Consider the following 22,406-nt stretch of genomic DNA (forward strand, 5'->3'; position numbering starts at 1 on the left):
GTTTGCTTTGTTTTAAAGAGCTCTTCCTTCCCCAACCTGGTCCAAGGAAGTGGGAGCAAGTGCAGTTCAGGAGTCAGTTCTGGAACTCACTCCAGGGACTTGTGGCTGTCCCTGTGGTGACACCATCAGAAAGTGGTCACTGTCCAGCATCAGGCTTGTCTCAGGCCTCTTGGCTCTTAGGGCTCCTGTGGCCTCGAGCAAATGAACAAGAAAAGGAACTAGCGAGGGAAGCTGAGTTGAAATGTCTTCAGATTTCCTTCCGCACATACCCAGTGTCCTAAACAGTGTTTCCTGCTGTCCCGTAGCTCAGTGCCGGGGTCCTTGAGGGCCCAGAGCTGCAGTTCCGGCTGCATGCGCAGCTCACCTGGTCCACACGTTCTGTGTCCTGGCGAAGTCATATGAGCCTTAGTTTGCAACTTCCACTGCTGGGACTTTCCCAGTGTTTGGAGGTTAGAAGCAGAGCTGTCGTGAATACAGTTGTACTTTGATTTTTCTTTTGGGTCATTTCCTTGGAAACTTATCTTGAGGAGCAGAGGTAATAGGTAATTTATTGCTCTTGTTTTGTGCCCAGCCAGGATTTGCTGCCCTGCCTGCCCACCACTGCTGTGCATGGAGCAGGGAGATGCAGTCAGCAAATGCCATGGGAGGAGGCTGGGGCATCTCTGGGAAGATAGAAGATGTGCAGAGGGGATGCAGGACCCCAGGCCCGTGGTTGTGGAAGAACCCTTCAGGGAGCAGTGGCAAGGGGTAGCCTCATCAGAGGGAACAGGAGAGGTGCAGGTTTTCCCCCACGGTTTGTAGCAGTGCACGGCCCTGCAGCTGCTGGAGAGCCCCAGCCAGCCGGCCAGAAATTGTGCAAACAGCACAGGCCCCAGTATTGCCGGCCCTCAGGACACAGGGCCTTGCCCAACTTGTTTTTCTCTCCCCTTAGCCAATGCTGAGGTTTTTCTGCAAGTTTCCTCACTCTTGCTCACTGTCAACCTGTATTCCATGGGATGCCCTCCTCCCCTCCTTTGGGGCTCACTGTGTGTGTCATATTTGCCCAAAGGTCATGCAACCCAGCTCAGTTTTCAGTGTGGTCTCAGTGGCAAGCAGGTCCTTCTCTGCAGGGTCTGCATGGGGACAGACAGGTGCCTCCATGCCCCAAGTCCTAAGGGCAGTCGGTGCTTAGGTGCACCTGTGTCCTTAGCCTGGCGTGCTGCCAAGGTGGGTCACAGGGCACAGGGCAGAGCTTCCTGGAAGTACTGTAGCTTTTACATGGGGATCATGCTAGACCTCACTGAGGGATTATCATCCCATTTTACAGGTGAGGACACTGAGGCCCAGAGTTGCCAGCAAGTGTCAGAGTCATGATAGAAACCCAGGTCTCTCTGACTCCTGATCCCTAGGCAAGGGCTGGCCTGGGGACACTACGCTGCAGCTCCAGCTGGAGACACCCTGAGGGGTGGGGCCTGGCAGTCTAAGGAGTGCTATCAGGTAGAGCCACGTTGGCAAAGGAGGGGCACTGGCATGTCTCCACATCTGTTCATCTAGCCAGGTTTCACCTGCGGATGATGGTAGGGAAGCTTCCCGAGGCTTCTAAGGTGAGACCACACTGAAATCTGAGCTGGATCACATGAAGCTGGCAGTTTTGCAGGCCAGGAATTGGGGGGTGGGGGGCTATGTCTAGGCCTTCCCCAACTCTAGCCTTGGCAGCTCCTCTGGTTGGCACACTGACTTGGTGGCACATGGGATGGCGGTGGAGGGGCTGCCCTTGTGGGCACAGGCCTGGGTCTCTGGTCCCACCCCCTTTTGGCCCTCACACACTGGTGGGTTTTGAGATGCCTCCCTCCCCAATCCTGACTGTAATTTTTGAGCACCAACTCTGTGCCAGACCCCAGGATCCAAAATAGCTCAGACACTGCAGGGCTGCTTTCACTCCAAGTGATGAGTCTCGGGGAGCAGACTTCTTGGTGAGGTGACCAGGATTGAGAGAGAGCATGCACCAGGTGGGCATGTAGGTGCCGTGGAGGAAGGACTCATGGAAGAAGCAGTTTTTGAGCTGCGCTTTGTTTGATGAAGAGAAATTCTCCCTGGGGGAGAGTAAGCAGTGGTACTGAGCTTCCGGGAATACTGAATATATGTTAGATTCCTGGGTGACAGGCAGGGTTTAGTACCCCACTGGGTTTTGGCTCTGCCCTGCTTGCCATGGGAACTCCACAGCAGTGTTTAGCCAGGGGTGTGGCAGGTCCAGCTTTATAGCTTGTGCACATAAGGATAAGGGCTGGCGAGATCCTGGTGCCTCTGCTGGAGCCCAGAAGGGCCTGGGGAATGGGGACATGCCAGCAGCAGCTTGAGACAAGGTCTGGGGGTGCTTAGGGAGCTGTCTCATATGAGGAGGCCCGGGACGCACCTCTGTTGCCAGTCCTGTGGCCTGAGGATGAGGAACCTACAGAAAGGGAGGGGTCCGAGCCCTTGTCTGACCTGTGCTCCTTGCCTTTCAGTTTGCATGACCAACTGCCCGACACTCATTGTCATGGTGGGCCTGCCTGCCAGGGGCAAGACCTACATCTCTAAGAAGCTGACTCGCTATCTGAACTGGATTGGCGTGCCCACTCGGGGTGAGACTTGGCCTCAGCTTTCCCAGGGGGCATTGGGGCTGTGTGGGGTGGGGGAGAGAAGGGAGAAGGCTAGATTATCACAGGGCCTGGGGGGTGGATCAAGGTCAGGAGTTGGGAAGGGTTGCTGTTGTGTGAAAGCTGAGCCTCTCCTTTCCCCCAGAATTCAACGTTGGCCAGTATCGCCGGGACATGGTCAAGACGTACAAATCTTTTGAGTTTTTCCTTCCAGACAACGAAGAGGGCTTGAAAATCAGGAAGTGAGTGTGTATGTGTGTGTGTGTTTACAGAGAAGACCCTGGGCCCCTGCAGCCCAGCTGCTAGTAATAACCCAGTTGCTCCTGAGCCCTGGCCTTGCCCTGCCTGGATGGGCTGTGACCTCTCAGGTGTGGTGTCGCTGGGCATGTGATGATGGGTTTGAGGACAAGGGGAGAGGGTGTGTGACCTCTTGGTGTCTGGCCTTGCCCTGCCCTTATGTTAATGAGCCCTTGGTAAGGACATCCTGTAGGAGGGGAGGACAGGGCTCCAGGGAGATGGCAGAGGCTTAGCCAGGGCAGGGCAGGGGCCAGCTGCGTAGAGGCCAGGCCCTCCATGGTGAGGGGAGCCCGAGTGGGTGCAGGGGTACAGGCCTCAGGGATGGGGCAGAGTGGGAGTGGCACCTTTTCACAAAGCCAGAAGGATCAGGCCCAGAACTGGGGCCTTCCTTCCCTTGCCCCAGGATAAGCCCCTCCTGTGTATTTGGAGGATGGTTAGCATGTGCTTGGCATGTTCTTGGCATGTGTGAGATAGGCCTTGGCTTGGCTTTGAGGTGCTGGGTGACTAGTTCACACTTATGCTGTTATTCATGAGGTGGAAATTTGCATATGATACTGGCCCTACCCTTACCCCCACACACACCCCTACTTGAACTAAGTACTTTCTCCAGAAGAACAAGCACCAGCTGGTCATCTGAGGAGCTATGCTACGCTCTTCTTGGCAGGTGTCAGCTGAAGGATCAGGAAGCTTCCTTGTCCTTGCTCTGGGCCCAGCCGTGGTGGGAGGGCACTGAGCAGATGTTGGCCCAGCTCTAGTAACAAGTCAAGCACAGCGTAGGCCAGAAGCCTCCTGGGTCTGGACACTGGGCGACCGGCTCCCTCTGTGGCCACCAGGTGGCAGGAGCTCCCCACTGGGTATTGGCCCTTCAGCTGGTCTTTGCTCTTGGTCAATGGGGCTGGGCCAGGCTGCTGCACCAAGAAGGGAAGGAGAGTCTGACATTCAGGTCTCTATGGCCACGTTCTGGGTGGAACTCAAGTCTGGACCTTCTGGTGATATTGACCCAGACAAAGGGAAGGGGACTGATATTTGAACTCCTACTGTGTGCTGGGCCCACGATGCCCATTGTCTCTCTCCCCCCATTTTGCAGATGAGGAAACTGAGGCTCAGGAGTCTCACACAAGCTAAGTTATTTCACAGAGCCCAGACTTGAGTCTAAACCCAGGTACCACTAACCATCACTCCAGAATCAATAGTAAGTGAGAGGTCGTATCAAATACAAATTCTACAATAGCCTCAAACTGTGGACACTCACTAGCTTGTTTGATCTTCCCCTGTAGTGGGCAGTGGTGCCTTGCTCGTCCAGATACTGAGGTTGAGGTCAGAAAGCGATGGTATTGCCTGGGATCACTCAGGGTTTGAACTTGAATCCAAAGTGTTTGTGGGAAGAACACAGGAGCTGGTATTGCCAGAGCCCACCAGTCATTACACTCAGGCCACCCATCGAAGGTAGTACTGTGTTTCCCCGAAAATAAGCCCCAGTTAAGCGCGTCAGCCAGACGGACGCATTTAGTACGTTATGATGATATTCCAGAAGAAGATGACATGACTGTATTTGAATAAATGTAGCTTGTTGTACATGAAAAAATAAGACATCCCCTGAAAATACACCCTAATGCATCTTTTGGAGCAAAAATTAATATAAGACCCAGTCTTATTTTCAGGGAAACACGGTAGTGTCGGGATTAATTTAAATGGGGGAACCCAGACTCAGAGAGGTTGGGAAACCAGTCCAAGGCCACCCAGCTAGAACAGAGGTCGCAGCAGTAGAAGTCGGCAGGTTCATGTGTGCTGCTCTGCCGGCACAGCTTCTGGCTCTTCCTAGAAACCCTCCCTCATGTATTCAAAGCCTTGGTCTGGCCACTGGACAGCATGGCGCTTTCCCATGAACCATTCCAAAATGTCCCACAGATAACTGGCAAAATAGAAGAATCAGACTTTTTAAAAAGGGAAACCTGGGAAGAGAAGGCTGCATTTCCCAGGGGTCGGGCTCCTCACACATTGTTGACGTCCCTGGAGCTACACAATGTTGAGGTCTGTCCTTGCCACTGGGCACAGTGGGAGGTCACAAACAGCAGGCACAATCATGTGTGCACATGTGGGTCACATGTACACACTCCATCAGACACATTCATACTTGTGCACACAGTCTGTTGCCACTCATGAAACCCATATGCATACACGGGCATGTGTACACCCCCCCATGGATGCACATGGGTTCATACTCACACACATACCCATGTACACACATGTGCACAGTCACACACTGCATGTGAGTGTGCACCGACACATATAAATACTCAGAGACATACACGTGCACATCCTCTCAGGCATACAGCACATGAGGACAAGTACATGCACACCTGCATTCCTCATGTACACACAGGGCACACTCATGCTCACCTGTGTACACACATACACACTCGAGCACACTCAGACATGGTGTGGGGCAGTCCCCAAGACCACCCCGGTTTCAGTGATTTGCTAGGATCACAGCATGTGGCGGTACTGCTGGCTACAATTTATCAGTAAAATGATACAAAGCAAAATTGGCAAAGGGAAAAGACGCATAGAATGGAGTCCAGAGGAAAGCTGGCACAAGCTTCCAAGAGTCCTCTGCCCTGGACTCACAGGATGCACTGAGTTCTCCAGCATGGATTTGTGACAACACATGTGAAGTGTTCTCTACTAAGGAAGCTCATTGCAGACATGGGCCCAGGGTTTTACTGGGGGCTGGTCACATAGCACCCTGTGCCTCGCACGTACCAGAATTTCAGAATCCCGAAAGGAAAGCAGATGTTCAGTATAAACCATATTGTCTATGTAAACTGTCCAGACACAGTGAGTCACTTATTGTTTAAGGAAAGTTGTGTTTTTTTTCGTTGTTTTTTTTTTCCTTTTAATCAATGTAGGGATCTGCTTACAGTTCAAATTCTCAGACCCCAGCCAGTGGCCAGCCTTGCAAGCAGGCCTTTCAAAGGACAGTGTTCTCAGGCTGCTGTGTTAACTCTTTTCACACCACATGAAGGTGGGTGTACATACACCTGCACACACACTTGCATATCTCTCAGCACATGTGTGGTCATATACACACTTGTGCTCACCCTATATGCACACATGATATACAGCAAGCATACTCATATGTGTGCACATACTACAGGAAGGTGTGTGTCACACCCCTTGTGTATGCCCGTGGGTGTTCACACACATGCGTATCCTGTATGCACATGTTTGGACACATGCATACGAAACCTATCCTTGTGTGCAGAGTGAGTGCACACATACCCTATGCACACACACGTGTGCACACTCAATCATACCTGTGCCTTTTCAGTCACCACACACGAGGGCTTGAGGACACTGGGGTCTTTTCTCTGACCCCAACTAATTCTCCAGTCCTTTGACACCAGCTGATGCCCATGGAGTCACTTCAATTCTGTTCTGGCACGACCTACCTGGGGTTAGTGTCAGTTCCCACAGGTGGGTGGCTCAGTGCCACTAGACTGCCTCCACTTCAAGCACCAGTCCCAAGTCTCCAGGGGACCACCCATACTTCTGACTGACCCACTATAAATCTGGGGTTCCCACAGACATCACCAAAGCCCAAAAATTAAGTTCGTCAGCCTGTGTACTCTGGCCAAAAAATGCACGCGCAGGGCTTTGCAGTAAAGAAGGGAATTAGTTTATTAGAATTGGCCCAGCTGGAGATGGTGAGCTCATGCCCTAAAAGACCTGACCAGCTGATGGCGTGTGGGTTAGTGATTACATAGGGCAGAATGACAAGACATGGTGGGCTAAGAGTTCAGGGATGTGTTAGGAACTGATTGGTCAGAGGCGACGTAAGGGTAATGAATTATTTCTTCAGGTCTTGAGGACAACTCGGAGGTCAGCTCCTGGTGCCCAGAACCCGCCGGCATGTTTCAAGGAGAGGTAGCCAAGAGAGACCTCCTGGCTTAGGGCTCAGGAGCTGAAACATAACTTAGGTTAAGATGTTATCTTTAGCCTGCCAGGGGCATACACCCTGTGACTCGTAATCAAAACTGGGCTGTTGTCTTCCGCTGCCTCAGGGGTCACAGTCATCAAGATGAGAGACTAAGGTCAGGTCTGTGAAGTGTGCTGAGAAAGAGAAGAAGGGAAATAAAAGAGTTTTGAAACTACACTTTAAATCAGATTGGAATGGCAAGGACCCTCGGTTTCACAGCTTCCTCCTCAGGTTCAGTAATTTGCTAGAATGGTTCACAGAGCTCAGGAACATACTTTAGTTATGTTTACAGGTTTATGATAAAGGATACAACTCGGGAGCAGCCAAACGGAAGGGATGCCCAGGCAGGGGAGGGGGCAGGGCCCGGAGCTTCTATGCCCTCTTACGGCACGTCACCCTCCTAGCACCTTCGTGTGGTCAGCAACCTGGAAGCTCGCCAACTCTCATTGTTCAAGAGTTTTTATAGAACTCAATTCACTCTCCCGCCCACCCCCTTCCTGGAGGTGGGTGGGTGGCGCTGCAAGTTCTACTCTGTAATCACTCGATCTTTGGTGACCGACTGGTCTCACCATGAGGCTATATAGGAGCCCTACCCTGAGTCACCAAGTTAGCAGTGCCAATCCATTGTGCAGCAATCAACAAAAAGGCCGAGGTGTTCAGAACAGTCTAGTCAGGATCAGTCGTGATGAGGATTTTGCCTTCCAGAGGGTCTGTGAACATGGGTGCAAGAGAAAGAGACAAGCACCCTCTTCAGAAGGGATGGTTTGGGGAGTTCTTTCTTCCAGGAAAGAAAATCGGATATTAAGTGTAATGTTGCCCTAGGGGCCAGTGTTGGTGTCTCCCTTCTCCCCACCACCAGCGCCCGACACTCACACATGTCTGGTTTTAAGAGCATTTTTATTGACAATCAGGGAACAACATGTTCAGAAATCATGAACATGGCAAAATGGCTGCCTGGATATGTACATGTTAAGATGAGAAGCAAAAGTTCAGAAACGTGGTATTTCAAAAAGTATTCCCAAAGGCAGAAACACAGGTTTCCACCCTTCAGGAGCAGAGTGAGCTTGAAAATCATCTCAAGGACAGAGAAGAGAAACCTTGAAAAGAGAGAGGGGGCCCAGGGGCTGTCCTCTCTCCTGTCTGGCGTAGGACGTGTCCCTGACCCACTGACCTCCAGCCAAGGTCTGGGTGCTGGCTGATGCTGTGTTTTCTCTTCCAAAGGCAGTGTGCCCTGGCAGCCCTCCGTGACGTCCGGCGGTTCCTTAGTGAGGAGGGGGGACATGTGGCGGTGAGTGATACCCTGGCGACATCTGGGTGTGACGTGGGAGCCCACACCCATCCACCGCTTTGCTCATCAGGCATCTGCAGGGGAAGGCAGGGTGTGCACCAGCCCCTGGGAGGAAGTCTGCAGCTGCTATGCAGAGGAAGCCAGAGGCTGGCTACGGGCTAGGAATTTCTCCTGGGCTGTGGTTGTGTGTGACCCTGCAGGACTTCCCCCTGAGTGTTCACACTGTGAGTCACCTCACAGGTTAGAGGAATCACGGTACCTAAGTCTTTAGCAAATGTGATTTCTCCTGGTATGGGGATAATCCTGCCCTGCATTGAGTGGCTGTTGAACCAGTTGAATTCTGGGTGAGGGAATTCCACCTGTGTTGGCCTCTCTAGTCAGATGGAAGGGTGGGATGAGCAAGGCTGAGCAAGGGTGTCTACAGGGAAGGACCCTACCCCACCCCTATGCAGTCAAACTTGGGAACTGTTTTTTCCTTCCTTTTTCCTCTTGGAGGCATGCCTCCTATAGGGCCCTGTCCCCCAGCTCCATCTATTTCAGTTGCCCTCTAGTTCTGTGGCACAGCTGTCACCCTGGGAATCCCCTTCTCCCTCCTAACTTGAATGCCTTGCTCTTGGACCCCTTTGTCTTCCTTTTCCTTGGTTTACTGACTTGTTTTGTTGGAGCACATCCTCCAGTAGCTTCCTGAGAAAGGTGCTCGGGAAGTAAATTTCACGAGACCTGACATGTCTAGAAATGTCTTTTTTTATCCTTATATTTGATAATTGGGTATAGAATTCGAGGTGGGAAGTAGTTTCCCCTTAGAATTTCCACGTTGCTCCCTTGTATTATGGCTTCTAGCGTGCCTGTGGAAAAGTCTGATGTCATTTGGATTTGCTGATCTTCCTAAAAGCTTCATCTCTTGGAGGGAGCTGGGGGCTTCTCATGGCCCTTCCTCCGGGGAGGCCTATAGAGTCTTCAAGGTGATGTATCTGGTAGTGAGTCTTCTCTTCACCACGCTGGGTCCCCGGACCCTTTCCGTCAGGAGTCTCTCCAGCAGGTCAGAGAAATTGTCATTTCATTACTTGGGTAAACCTGCCGCTTTCTGACAGTTGACGCCTCACTTCCTTCCCATTTTCAGAGCTTCTTTTTCTAGAACTGTTGGTGTCTGCATGCTAGGCTTGTCCCTCATTCTATCTTTTTCCCTTTATTTTTTCCTTCTGTCTTTTTTGGCTTACATTGAGGGAGACTTCTTCAATGGTACCTTACAAGTATTTGCTTGAATTTTTAAAAAAATTTCTGTGCTCACATTTTAATTTCCAAGTTTCTTATTCTCTGAGTATTCCAGTGTTTTAGAATTCTGATCTTATTTCATGTTTAGTAGAGCATTTGGTATCTTTCTCTAGATAATAATTATGTTTTTTGATGTTTCCTTCTGTGCCATGCCCTATCTTCGTTTCTTGAAGTTTCTTTTATTCTGTTTGATTTAGTATGTTTTTCACGGTAACGGTTTTGCTAGAGCATCCAGTGAGCCCTGGAAAGCTCTTTTGAAAAAGTGATGCTCTAGGGCATCCAGTTGGCTCAGTTGGTTAGAGTACAGTGTTCATAACACCAAGGTCACCGGTTCGATTCCCACATGAGCCAGTGAGCTGCGCCCTCCACAACTGGATTGAAAATGACTTGACTTGGAGCTGATGGGTCCTGGAAAAACACACTGTTCCCCGATATTCCCCAATTTGAAAAAAAAGTGATGCTCTAAAAGCTGCTTGGATGGGCGGGTGAGTGGCTGTCCCCGAGGGTGCCCGCACAGGCCCCAGGCTGGTGGATGAGGTGGGGACAGGTCTGCAGCTCCACTGGCTCTTGGCTGCAAGGCCAACCATCCCGATTCTGCACAAGCAGGTGTGCTCTGGTTGGCAAGGGATTATGTTTGGTTTTCTCCATTTCTGAGTCAGTCACTGTCCTACAGAACTTTGTGGACATGTCCCGTTTCTCTCCTTTCCTCTCCTGTTGTCTTTATGCTTCTGTTCCCATTCTGGGGTCTCAGGATGGAGTGGAAATAAACGTGGCTTCAGTTCTCCAGGTTCGGTTTGTTTCACTGGAAGTCCTGTTGGTCAAACATGAGCTGAGCACCTGCTGTATGCAGAATACTGCTGATTACAGTCCTCCATGCCAAGGGTTTGCTGCCCTGCCGGGAGCAAGGCACCCACTCCTTCCAGCTTCCGTGGGGCCTGCTCCCCAAGGAAGGGGAGAACTGTCCAGGCAGGTGGCCCAGACAGCAGCTGGACTTGGAGAGAAATCCAGTCCCTGTACTGCAGCTGGCAGGTGGCCTCCTACCTTCTCCAGGGCCAGAGGCTGAGTTAATACCTGTTTGGTCCTAGGTTTTTGATGCAACAAATACCACCCGAGACCGGAGAGCGACCATCTTTAATTTTGGGGAACAGAACGGCTACAAGGTGAGACCTTGTGACTCACCTCCTCGGTTGGGCCATGGAACGTTTGGACCCTCTGGGGCCTCTTTCACAGCCTCCTGATGTGGGCAGGGCATCAGGCAGGCAGGCAGGCTTTCCAGTGGATTTGGGATGAGAGGGGTCTTTTTTCTTTCCACCTGGGATCTTCTTTCTGGGGAGGCCGGAGTCTGGGTGGGAGAGTCCTGGATAGGGCAGTACCTGCTTTGGTTCCAGGCTTCTAGACGCTGCCCCCCATCCCCAAAAGCATGGCCTCAGGGCCGCAACTGCTCAGCTTGGCCTTCAGTGGGGTAGGGAGCTCCATGGAGCCAGGCCCAGAGCCCTAAATGTGTCTGCGGTCCCTTCTCTCCTGCTCGCCCTGGTCCCTGCTGCAGACCTTTTTCGTTGAGTCCATCTGTGTGGACCCTGAGGTCATAGCTGCTAACATCGTGGTGAGTGGTGCATCTGACCTTATTGGGACAGCAATACAACCATGGTGACATGTGACAGTGAGGTCCCTCTCCAGGTTTGCACTGGTGCCTGGGCCGGCCTTAATTTGGTCTTCCTGAACCTTGGGGTGGGGATGGGAGGCAGTAGAATGCTGGGTCAGGTGAGCCTGAATCCCCGAGGGCCACTCGTATGGGGGGCTGTGTGGCATTCATTCTTGCTCCCTCCTCTTCCCCTCGTAATCCCCTGGATAATGGGAGAGGAGCTTCAGCCCCTAGGTAGGAGGGTGGGGGTGAGAGGTGGTATTTATATTTTTGAAAGAGGAAGAATCTTGACCCCTCTCCCCTGCCCCCTGTTTATCTAAGGAATGAACATCTGGGTTTGGGGAGATAGCTCAGGTGGAGAGGGTCTTCCAGGACCCTCGCCCCTCTGGCCTCACTTCCCTCTGTCCCACAAACATGAGGGACCCCAACCTCAGGGTGCCCAGTGATATTCTCTTAGCACCAGTATGGGAGCTGCTGGACTCTTCCTAATGGGACCAGTCCCTTTGGGGGTTGGCCTCCACCCCTCTCCCCAGCCTTGGCCTGGCCTCCGACCCAGCCCCCGCCCCCACTTCCCAGCATTCTCCTTGGTCTCTGGTCCTGTCTGGCCTCCAGCCTTGATGTATCTTTGTTCTGTGTGTGGCTCCGGCAGCAAGTGAAACTGGGCAGCCCTGACTATGTCAACCGGGACAGTGACGAGGCCACAGAGGATTTCATGAGGCGCATCGAGTGCTATGAGAATTCATATGAGTCTCTGGATGAGGACTTGGACAGGTGAGCAAGGAGAGCGCTGTGTCCTGCCCTCATGGGACGGGGAGGGGATCCTACTTGGTTGCCTCCTTGGGGCTCCCCATGGTGGTGGCTGAGGGGCCTCCCCAACAGGCAGAGATGGCCTTGCTCTCTCTGTTTCTTTCCTTGGGTCAGAGGTCGTTGGCTAGAGGTGACTTACAGAACCCCTGTTGTCTTATCTGGAGTTCTGAGAATCAGAATTTTCCATTTTTCCGTCATAAAATCAAGGCTCTTCCCACAGGCATTTGCAAACATGACATACTCTTCTTTACGTGCACAGTCTGCGTTTTGAGAAGGGGGCAGCGGTGCCCAAGATGCCTCGTGGCCAGTGCTGTTAGCTGCCCACCTCTCTGAAAAGGAAGATCCAGCAGCAGAGTGGTGGGTGGGGTGGGGTCTTGCCCGTATGGGGGCATTCAGCAGCAGTCAACAAATTTTTTATACAAAGGGTCAAGTAGTGAATATTTTAGGCTTTGGGGCAGGCAGCCAACTCTGCTGTTGTAGTGCAAAAGGAATGTAGATGACATGTCAACAAATGGGCTTGACCATGTTTACCAGAACAGGCTGTGGGGCTGCATTTGACTTGTCGGCCATCCTGTCTTACGTAAATGGGGGCAGCGGTTAAGTAAATAACTGTGTGATCCCTTGGTAAAGTGTTACACAGTCATTATAAACCATACCAAAGAGACACTGAAAAGTATATGTTAGGCATTGAGTAAAAAGGTTGGACTGTAAATCTATGCTTAGGTCACTTATAATGACCTAAGGATATACATGTAAACAGGAAAACAAGCGGCCGGTGGAGGGCAGGGTTCTGGGTCTGGACTTCTGGACTGGCTGTGAGTACAGCTGGACTCTCAGCCAGCTCCAGCCGGTTGGAGCTACGTGACGCTTGTGGCTGGGCCTTTCCGTGGTTGTCCGTGTGTGCCCTGGTCTCCACAGCACAGCGTTTCTCCTCATGGTTCTGTGATGTGGCCACAATAGATGGGCTTATATGGAGCAGCTCCTATTGGATTTGTCAGTAAATGGTGGTGGTGTCTGTATAGCACCCCTAAACCTAAACCGAGGTCCCATGGTCCAGTCAGTGAGAACTCAGATGAGAACATCCAGAGGGCTCTGGGGGGAATGGACCCAAGTACAATGCCTGAGAAACCCCACCTTTTCCTCCTGCTGCCCCACCCCCGTCTGCAAACAAACAGATGTGTCTCTGAACGCTTTGCACATAAGGAAAGTGGCTGAGCTGGATTTATCGGCAGCTGCCACCAACACCATCTTCCTGTGCTTCTTCTCACCTGCCTGCTGCCCAGTGTGGGGCATGGCAGCCACTCAGCACATGGATGCCCTGGGCCGGGTTCTAAGGGGAGAGTTGACGGGGGCAGGAAAGGCCAGGTCCATAGATGGATGACAGGAAGAGTGGTGGGGAGGAGCGTTTGTCAGCTACTCCCAGGTCAATCCTGGAAAAAACTGTCTGTTGTTTAGTTTACAGACAGTGTGTTGAGAGCTCAGAGGTAGGCAGGAGGGGTCTGGGCAGAGTGTCACAGTGTGACACGACTGACCCCTCGCATTAGCTGTCACCTGTGGGAGCGTGATGAGTGTTGAGTACCTCCCATAGGGTTTGTCTGTATGTCACACGTGTTGTGTTGCTCCCATCTCACCCCCATGACTTACACACCAGCTGACAGTCCTGTGTGTTGTGATGTCAAGGCTGGTGGCTGGCAGGATGTGCCCTCGGGGGCCCTGGTCACTCAGGCTTCTCTCTGCCTTCTCTCTGGAAAGGGATCTGTCCTACATCAAGATCATGGACGTGGGGCAGAGCTATGTGGTGAACCGAGTGGCTGACCACATCCAGAGCCGTATCGTGTATTACCTCATGAACATCCACGTCACGCCCCGCTCCATCTACCTGTGCCGGCACGGGGAGAGTGAGCTCAACCTCAAGGGCCGGATCGGTGGGGACCCAGGACTGTCCCCCCGGGGCAGGGAGGTCAGTGTGTGTGTGTCTGTGCATTGGTCCCTCTGGGTGGCTGGGTATGTGCATGTATGTGCACTGGGGCTGGACTCCAGCTCTTGCAACTATTAGGTAATCATCAAGATGGATGACCTTCCTTCTGTCTAGAATGTCCGCATCATATAGGGAAAGTCACCAAGCACCAAGCAGATGCCTGGATCTCTGGCTTCCCTGTGAGCTGTCACCAGCTGGGACCCTTTCCTTGGAGGGACATGACATTCTGAGTCCCTACAGTACAGCCAATGGCTGCACTATAGTCCAGGGGAGATAGTGAGGCCTTAGTGGGGAGGTCATACAGCTTAGGGCACATGGTCGGGTTAGGGGACAGTGGCAGGGGATCTAATGAACCACAACTGGGACTTCAATCAGGGTCTGGGAAGAATGCGCAAGAACAGCACTTGTGGGTGTGGGTGTCATTGCGAGGTTGGTGCATGTGTCTTACAAATCCTGTGCTCTCTGACACTGAGTGTGACCTCATGGACCCTGTGTGGTCTGCATTTGCCTGTGATGTGTTTCAGTTTGCCAGGAGTCTGGCCCAGTTCATCCGTGATCAGAACATCAAGGACCTGAAGGTCTGGACAAGCCAGATGAAAAGGACAATCCAGACGGCCGAGGCGCTGGGTGTGCCTTATGAGCAGTGGAAAGTCCTTAATGAGATCGATGCGGTAAGCCCCACCTCTGCCCCTCCCCGGCCCAAATCTCCCCGGCACAGCTGCGCTCGCCACGCCACGGTGACAGTGTTGAAGGTTAGGGCAAGCTTTCCCCTTAACTTTTCTTCCTTGTTTCTCACTCCGTCCGTCCTTCCCTTCGTTTGCGTTTAGCTAAATCAGCCAGAATTTATTTTGATGTTCTGACATAAGCCTTAAGTCTGATCTTTCCCCAGTTAACTCATTTACTTCTAACCATCCATCTATCCTTTTCTTATTGATTTAGTTTACCTACTTTTAAGTTCTTACATATGATTTATGTATCTGTTCATGCACGAGTATCACACTGTTAATTATGGCAGTTTTTTACCATGTTTATTGGCCATTTGATAGCTTTTGTAAAGTGTTTTACTCTTCCCCTCCCCCCATTGGATTGTCTACCTTTTTCTTATTGATTTTTAGGATTCTTTATGTATTCTGGATATGCATACCTGGTAATTTTTGATTGAGTGCCGGACGTTTTTTGGGGCGGGGGAGTCCCTGGGTGGACACAAGCAGGACATTTTGTATGAACAATTGTGGGGATAATTTGAGGTTCCGGTTAATGTTCTCTTCTCCAGAGGATTAACTTTTGCTTCTGGTAGGCAGTTGGGGCAGATTACCTTAGTCTACTCAGAGATAAAGGTGTTTTAAAGCCCAATTTTGATTTTTGTAGAAGCTACTCAAATTTTAGGTCTTCCTAGACTTTTCTGGTGGAAAACTTGTGAGCCCCAAGCTTTTATCTTTTTGTCCCCTCAGCCTGAGATTGCTGACAGCTCTGCCAAGCTTCTGTCCACTCAGTCCCCACTTCAAACTTGGCTTCTCATTCTTTCTTTTTCCCCCAGGTTCATTGAGATATAATTGACACGTAGCATTGAGATATAATTGACACATAGCATTATATTAGTTTAAGTTGTACAACATGATTATTTGATACATGTATATACCACCATGTTTAGTTAATATCTATCACCTCACATAGTTACAAAATTTTTGTGTGTGTGATGAGAACTTTTAAGATCTACTCTTTAGCTATTTTCAAATATATGATACAGTATTGTTAACTATGGTAACCATACTGTACATTACATTCTCAGGACTTTTTTGTATTTTCCCCCCCTTCTTCCACCTCCTGCCCCCCACTCCGGTTCAAGCCATTGTTTCTCAGTCTAGTTGTGTAGGACGCAGCTCCCTGGCCCGTGCTGGTATTGTGAGCCTTGAGCTCCGCCACTGAGGCAGTTGGTCACCAGTCGTCGGTCGGCCGCTCACAGCAGCTCATGGCAGCCCAGCTCCAGGGAGAGCCGTTGTTCACAATCTTAGCTGCAGAGGGCGCAGCTCACTGGCCCATGTGGGAATCGAATCGACGGCAACCAGTGGCATTAGGAGCACTACCTGATCCCCCGGGCTGGCCCCGACTTATTTATCTTATAACTGGAAGTTTGTACCTTTTGACCCCCTTCCCCCCTTTCCACCACCCCCTTGCTTCTCATCCTTTTAACTGCCACTTTTGAACCAATAAAACCCCAAGGGGAAAAATGATGCTATATATCAGGTTCACCTCTTTGGGCTTCCCTTCACTCCAAGATCTTGGCTCCTCGAGTCCTCTCTGCCTTGTAGCTCTATGATGATATCAAACAGATTAAAAAAATTTTTTTTCTGTCTGTTTTTCCAGTTGATCTCACTGGAGGGTTAGTCTGAAACAAGCTAGTCCACCATTGCCTGAAGTGGAAATTGCTAATGAGATCAGATTTGAATCTAAGAAAGATCACCCCAACTGGGGTAGGGAATGCTTTTGTTGGGATGAGGTGGGGGGACAAGCTGGAGAAGGGAGACTCATTAGAGGTGCTTGTAGTAAGCGGCCTGTAAGGTGATGACCTCTGGAACTTGGCTGGCAGCTGTGAAAGAAGCAAAGATGGATTCGAAGGATGTTTATTCATTTATTCATTATATATTTCTGTGAGCCTGCCCTGTATCAGGAGCTGGGCCACGTCCTGCGGACTGAGGTCCTGGTAAAGTGATAGAACGGATGATGACTAATTGGGGGTGAAAAGGAGGAAAGCACCCAGGGTGACTCCAGGCTTCCAGTCACTGGGGGTTCTGGGGTGAGGAAGGTGATGAGCTCCCATGAGGGCAGGAACTGTGTCTGCTTTGTTCACCATATGGCAGGTGCTCAGTAAATACGTACTGAGCGAAAGGAAGAGCTTCTGGGAGATGTTCCAGAGCAGACGTCCACGGGCAGTCTGAGCTCCAAAGGGAGGTTGGGGCTTGGGCCTCCTCCCCACAGACATGGTACTTGAGACTAGAGTGAGTGAGGTGGCTGAGGGGACAAGTGGGATCCAGGAAAAAGCAAGTCATGGGATGTAATGTACAGCATAGGGAATTTAATCAATGCTGTGATAGCGTTGTGCAGTGTCAGATGGTTGCTAGATTTATGGTGATCAGTTCTTTAGGTATATGCTCGTACATGTTGAATAACTAATGTACACCTTAAATTAATATATTGTATGTTAGCTATATTTTAATAAAAATCTTTTTAAAAGTGCAAATGAAAAAAAAACACTTTTATAGTAATACCTCTATGTTCACTATATTTTCCATTGCATCTAATTTTCTATTGCTGCATACCAAATTACCACAAAATTAGTGGCTTCAAACAACACACATTATCTTACTGTTTCTGTGGGTCAGGAGTCTGGTAAGGCATGGCTGGGTTCCTGCTCAGGGTCTTCTCAGGATATAAGCAAGATATTGGGGGCCGGCCCGGTGGCTCAGGCGGTTGGAGCTCCGTGCTCCTAACTCCGAAGGCTGCCAGTTCGATTCCCACATGGGCCAGTGGGCTCTCAATCACAAGGTTGCCGGTTCAACTCCTCGAGTCCTGCAAGGGATGGTGGGCTCTGTCCCCTGCAACTAAGCTTGAACGCAGCACCTTGAGCTGAGCTGCCTCCCAGATGGCTCAGTTGGTTGGAGCGCAGGCTCTCAACCACAAGGTTGCCAGTTCGATTCCTCGAGTCCCACAAGGGATGGTGGGCAGCGCCCCCTGCAACTAGCAACGGCAACTGGACCTGGAGCTGAACTGCGCCCTCCACAACTAAGACTGAAAGGACAACCACTAGAAGCTGAATGGTACCCTCCACAACTAGTCCTGGAAGTACACACTGTTCCCCAATAAAGTTCTGTTCCCCTTCCCCAACAAAATCTAAAAAAAAAAAAAAAAAAGTGATGTTGGCCAGGGCTTTGATTCCTCTGAGGTTCGGGGTCTTCTTCCAAGCTCATGTTCTCGTTGGCAGAATTCATCTCCTTGTGATTGATTGTAGGAGTGAGATCCTGTCTCTTTCTAGCTGTCAGCCAAAGGCTGTTCTTAGCAACTAGAGGCACCCACCGTTCCTTGCATGTGGCTCTTGCAATGGCAATGGCATCGTGATTCTTCACAGCCAGTAAGGGAGTCTGTCTCTCTATAGGCAGCTAAGATGGACTCTTACATGGCATAACATGGTTATAGAACTGACGTCTTTGCCATAGTTTCTTGGTTAGAAGCCAGTTACTGATTCTGCCTGCGCTCAAGGGGAGGGGATTATATAAGAACATGACTCACTGGGAGTCACCTTAGGGTGTGTCTGCACCCCCCACCCCCAAGATTCTATCACCAGCCTTTTACTCCACCTGCTTTATCACTTCCTCTTTACTTCTCCGTCCCTGGGTCATCTTGATGTTTATTTTTTTCAAAATGTGTTTGTTCATCAGGATATTGAAAGTAATTAGAACATAGCAGTCAGTTATACTCAGTATCAGCTGTTATTACCCCTTTTCCATCTTTTGATTTTGTGGAATTTTTTCCTTCTTACTTACTTAGATTTGTCAGAGATTAGTCACTCACGGAATTTTCCCCCAAAGAACCAGATCTCAGATTGTATCAATTCTTTTGTTTTTCTGTTTTCTAATTTATTTTTTGCTTTCATTGATACTATTTTCCTTCTATTTACTGTCCTTTGGTTTTTTTAACTTCTAGAGTTTATTGACTGGGGCATTTATAGTCATTTTGTCTTCTTGAATAATGAAAGCATTTAAAGTTATTTTCTGCTTGATTTTATTGCAGTCGGAGAACATGACCTGTAATTTCAGCCTTTTGGAATTTATTGAGGCTTTCTTTTTGTTGTTGTTGTCATTTTTGTCACGGATATAAATTACGGTTGTATTCAGAAGTGTGGGTTACACAGGAGGGAACTAGTGCAGGGCCGCGCAGCCCCATCTGGGCACTTACAGGACAGGACGCACTTACATACATGATTTCCAGACAATTCCTACAGACCCAAGTCAACACCAGGGCATGCAAAGCAGAGACTAGGGGTACACCACCAGGGGCAAGGCGTGTATGTGTATCTTGGAGTAACACAAATCTGCCAAAGGGCTGTTTTCATGCATTTGTCCTTGCAATCTTGGCAGAATCTTTGGGGGCACAGGGCTGGGCGGGGCCACATCTGTGGTTGAAGCCAACTCTCTCAAGGCAAAGCTCCCCAGGGGTACCAGGGCCCAGCCCTGCCAGACAACACCAGTGGCAAAGGGGCAGACTGTGGGAAAGCGTGGGTCCTCCTTTGGGGGCCCCAGGAGTATTGAGGCTTTCTTGATTCTCTAGAACATGGTAAATTTTCATAAATATCTCATGGCTATTTGAAAGGAAGGTCTGTTGTCTCTTGATTGGATACAATATCCAATATATGTCCATTGCCCAATTGTACAAGTCACAGGGTTTTGGGGTATGTGTGATAATGAAGCATTCTAACATTGAGAGTCTTATATTGAAGTATTTCAGGTAAAATGGAATCATGTCTGGCATTTTCTTCAAAGTAATTGAATTTTTGTCTGCTTGATCTTCATAACTCAATAGTCAGATGTTGGATACACTATAATTATGACTGTTAATTTTTCTTGCATTTTAAACAATTTTGCTTTGTTTACTTTTTTCTTTCTGTATTTTGATGTTTTGTTATAAGGTCATTAAAAAAGTTCATGACTTTTGAATTTGTGGGCTATAAAAGGAAACAGATGGCCACTCCAATTAGGTTAATTCAATGAGGGTTTATAATGGGACTGTTTACCAGGTGTGGGCAGGATATGGGGAAACCACAAGAGGCATTGCATTGTCCTGACCTCACAGCAACAGGGATCATGGCTTTCCTTGGGGCAGAGGAGAGAGGAGATGGAGAAGATATAGGAACTTGTGGGCAGGAAGCAGTGAAAGCGGGGCAGCCTGATGGGATGGGATCTTGGGTGAGGACCTAGATGGCAGAAAGCAACTCCTTCCGGAGGGAGCCTGGGAATAAACATCTCAACCTCTTTCTCCTCTGTCCCTGTGACGCCCTGCCAGGGTTCCTCATGGCCTACCTAGTCCAACGAGAAATTAGTGGCCATGGGAGCCTTGTGGATGCAGTCCACAAGGGTCAGCCTCCCGGGGCGGAAAGCAGGTGGAGAAGCAGGAGAAAGACCTGGAGGGGCAAAAGAGATGATTCCGCACAGGTGTCCTTTTATTGCAGCATTTAAAAGGTGCTGTCCCACTGTCTTCTGGGTTGCATTGTTTCTAACAAGAAGTGTGTTGTCATTCTCATCTTCATTCTGTACATAATATATCAGCTTTTTCCTCTGTTTTTAGTATTTTCTCTTTATCACTGATTTTCAGCAGTTTGATTATGATTTACCTTGGTATGGTTTTCTTTATGTTTATCTTGCTTGGAGTTTATTGAGATTCTTGGATTTCTGGGTTTCTAAATATCAAATTTGAAAAAATGTTAAACCATCATTTCTTCAACTATATTTTCTTCTGCCTTCTATCCCACTCTGGACTCCAACTACGTGAATATTAGACCACTTGGTATAATATATGTAACTTTTGGGTTTAGTTTGCTCTACTTTTTCCTATATTTTAAGGTGGAAGCTTAGGTTATTGATTTGGGAACTTCTTTTTTGATCTAGGCAGTTACAGCTATAAATTTTCCTCTTTATCTTTCCTTTTTTTATTTTTATTTTTTAAAGATTTTTATTGGGGAAGGGGAACAGAACTTTATTGGGGAACAGTGTGTATTTCCAGGACTTTTTCCAAGTCAAGTTGTTGTCCTTTCAGTCTTAGTTGTGGAGGGCGCAGCTCAGCTCCAGGTCCAATCACTGTTGCTAGTTACAGGGGGCACAGCCCACCATCCCTTGCGGGACTTGAGGTTCCCGGCAACCTTGTGGTTGAGAGGACGCACTCCAACAAATTGAGCCATCTGGGAGCTCAACGGCAGCTCAGCTCAAGGTGCCATGTTCAATCTTAGTTGCAGGGGCGCTGCCCACCACCCCTTGTGGGAGTCAAGGAATCAAACCGGCAGCCTTATGGTTGAGAGCCCACTGGCCCATGTGGGAATCAAACCGGCAGCCTTATGGTTGAGAGCCCACTGGCCCATATGGGAATCAAATCGGCAGCCATCGGCGTTAGGAGCCACCTGGTCGGCCCCTAGCTTTCCTTTTTAATAGACAACTTTGCCCCCAAGGCTTTGTCTAGGAAAAAAACCTAGGACAAAGGCAGAAACCAGCAGTTTTTTATTATGGGTGTTTTATTGCTCCTTCCTTACTCTGTGCATGTCTGGTCTGTGGCTTGAGCCTCGGTAGGACAGCCACTGGTCAGTTGACACATCTTCCTGGGCTCCTTGACAGAAGAGTGGATTGGGGGGAGGTTGTCCCTCTTCACAGGGGCCCGGGGAAGGGTCTGTAATGCTGCTCATAATATGGCTCGGTCAGGGCTGGTCATGGCTAAAGAAGTGATGGCCCCACGCGCTCTGGGCCTCTCTGGCCCTTACGTGACATTTCAGTGTTCTCAACCAGGGTTCTCTGCTGTTTGTTTGTTTGTTTGTTTGTTTGTTTGTTTGTTTTAATGGCATTTGTATAAGGTAATCTATGGGTGTGTGTGTGTGTGTGTGTGTGTGTGTGTGTGTGTCCTGAATGACACAAGTGAGGTCTTGCTTTATAGGTTGCACCACAATCCGTACTCAGAAGTAGTATTTCCACAGCACAGAAAACAAAACACACATTAGAAAAGACACATACTTAGCATTACTAACTGGGATGGATAGATGGTGGATGGGTGAAAAGACTGTTCTAATAACTTTTTACAAGCAAGGGGCCACCCCCCGTTCCAGAGGGCCAGCTGTTCCAAGGAGCGGGGTTCTAAGCTCCAGGCTGGGAGGGCCTCCATTGCCCAGGAAATGCCCTGTAAACCTGGTCCCTCCTGCCTGCCCTCACCCCAACACAGGGCTGACTCCCTGGCCTGGTATGGCAGGTGAGATGACCGTGGTGTCTCCCTAGGGCGTCTGTGAGGAAATGACCTACGAGGAAATTCAGGATCATTATCCACTGGAGTTTGCCCTGCGGGACCAGGACAAGTACCGGTACCGGTACCCCAAAGGGGAGGTAGGTGGAATTTGGGGGCTTAGTCCCAGCTACCTGCTTAGTGGGACCATCTGCGGCTGAGGGCCCTGTGGGGCTCTGCGGGGGCTACGTGGGCTACAGGGGGGGACTGGCCTCAGAGGAAGGCCAGGCTGAGTATGTGTCACCTCCACCACTTCCCAGCCGTGTGGCCTAGGCTGTAGTCCCCTCCTTGGGTGGTGGATGGACAGTGTGGCACTGAACTCCCAACCCTGAGACCCATCAGATCCCTGCCCCCATTGCTCCCCAACTTTGCCTTCCCCTTCCCAGGGGAAGGGGATACAGGGTGGTCCCACCTGCCCTACAGCTGCAGATACCACCCCCAGCCCAGACCCTCCCAGAGTTGTTCCTGGGACCTCAGGTATTTCTGACAGGTTGTACTCTGGA

At 50.0% G+C, this 22,406-nt stretch overlaps 1 protein-coding gene across 3 annotated transcripts in view; it reads left to right on the forward strand.

Moving 5' to 3' along the window:
• The window catches only part of PFKFB4 (6-phosphofructo-2-kinase/fructose-2,6-biphosphatase 4), a 34,453-nt gene that overhangs the window by 6,350 nt on the left and 5,697 nt on the right, over positions 1-22,406 (forward strand). For 2 of the 3 annotated variants that reach the window (XM_019723933.2, XM_019723932.2), the window contains exons 2-10: positions 2,484-2,600; positions 2,761-2,857; positions 8,113-8,179; positions 10,537-10,611; positions 10,998-11,054; positions 11,743-11,864; positions 13,653-13,860; positions 14,403-14,549; positions 21,900-22,004. In XM_019723933.2, the coding sequence (XP_019579492.1) occupies positions 2,484-2,600; positions 2,761-2,857; positions 8,113-8,179; positions 10,537-10,611; positions 10,998-11,054; positions 11,743-11,864; positions 13,653-13,860; positions 14,403-14,549; positions 21,900-22,004 (995 nt within the window). The remainder of the gene's footprint in view (positions 1-2,483; positions 2,601-2,760; positions 2,858-8,112; positions 8,180-10,536; positions 10,612-10,997; positions 11,055-11,742; positions 11,865-13,652; positions 13,861-14,402; positions 14,550-21,899; positions 22,005-22,406) is intronic. The other variant, XM_019723934.2, reaches the window with a different exon arrangement.

Source organism: Rhinolophus sinicus, chromosome 5, assembly GCF_057876585.1.
Source record: "Rhinolophus sinicus isolate RSI-liver-muscle chromosome 5, RSI-T2T, whole genome shotgun sequence".
Taxonomy (NCBI): domain Eukaryota; kingdom Metazoa; phylum Chordata; class Mammalia; order Chiroptera; family Rhinolophidae; genus Rhinolophus; species Rhinolophus sinicus.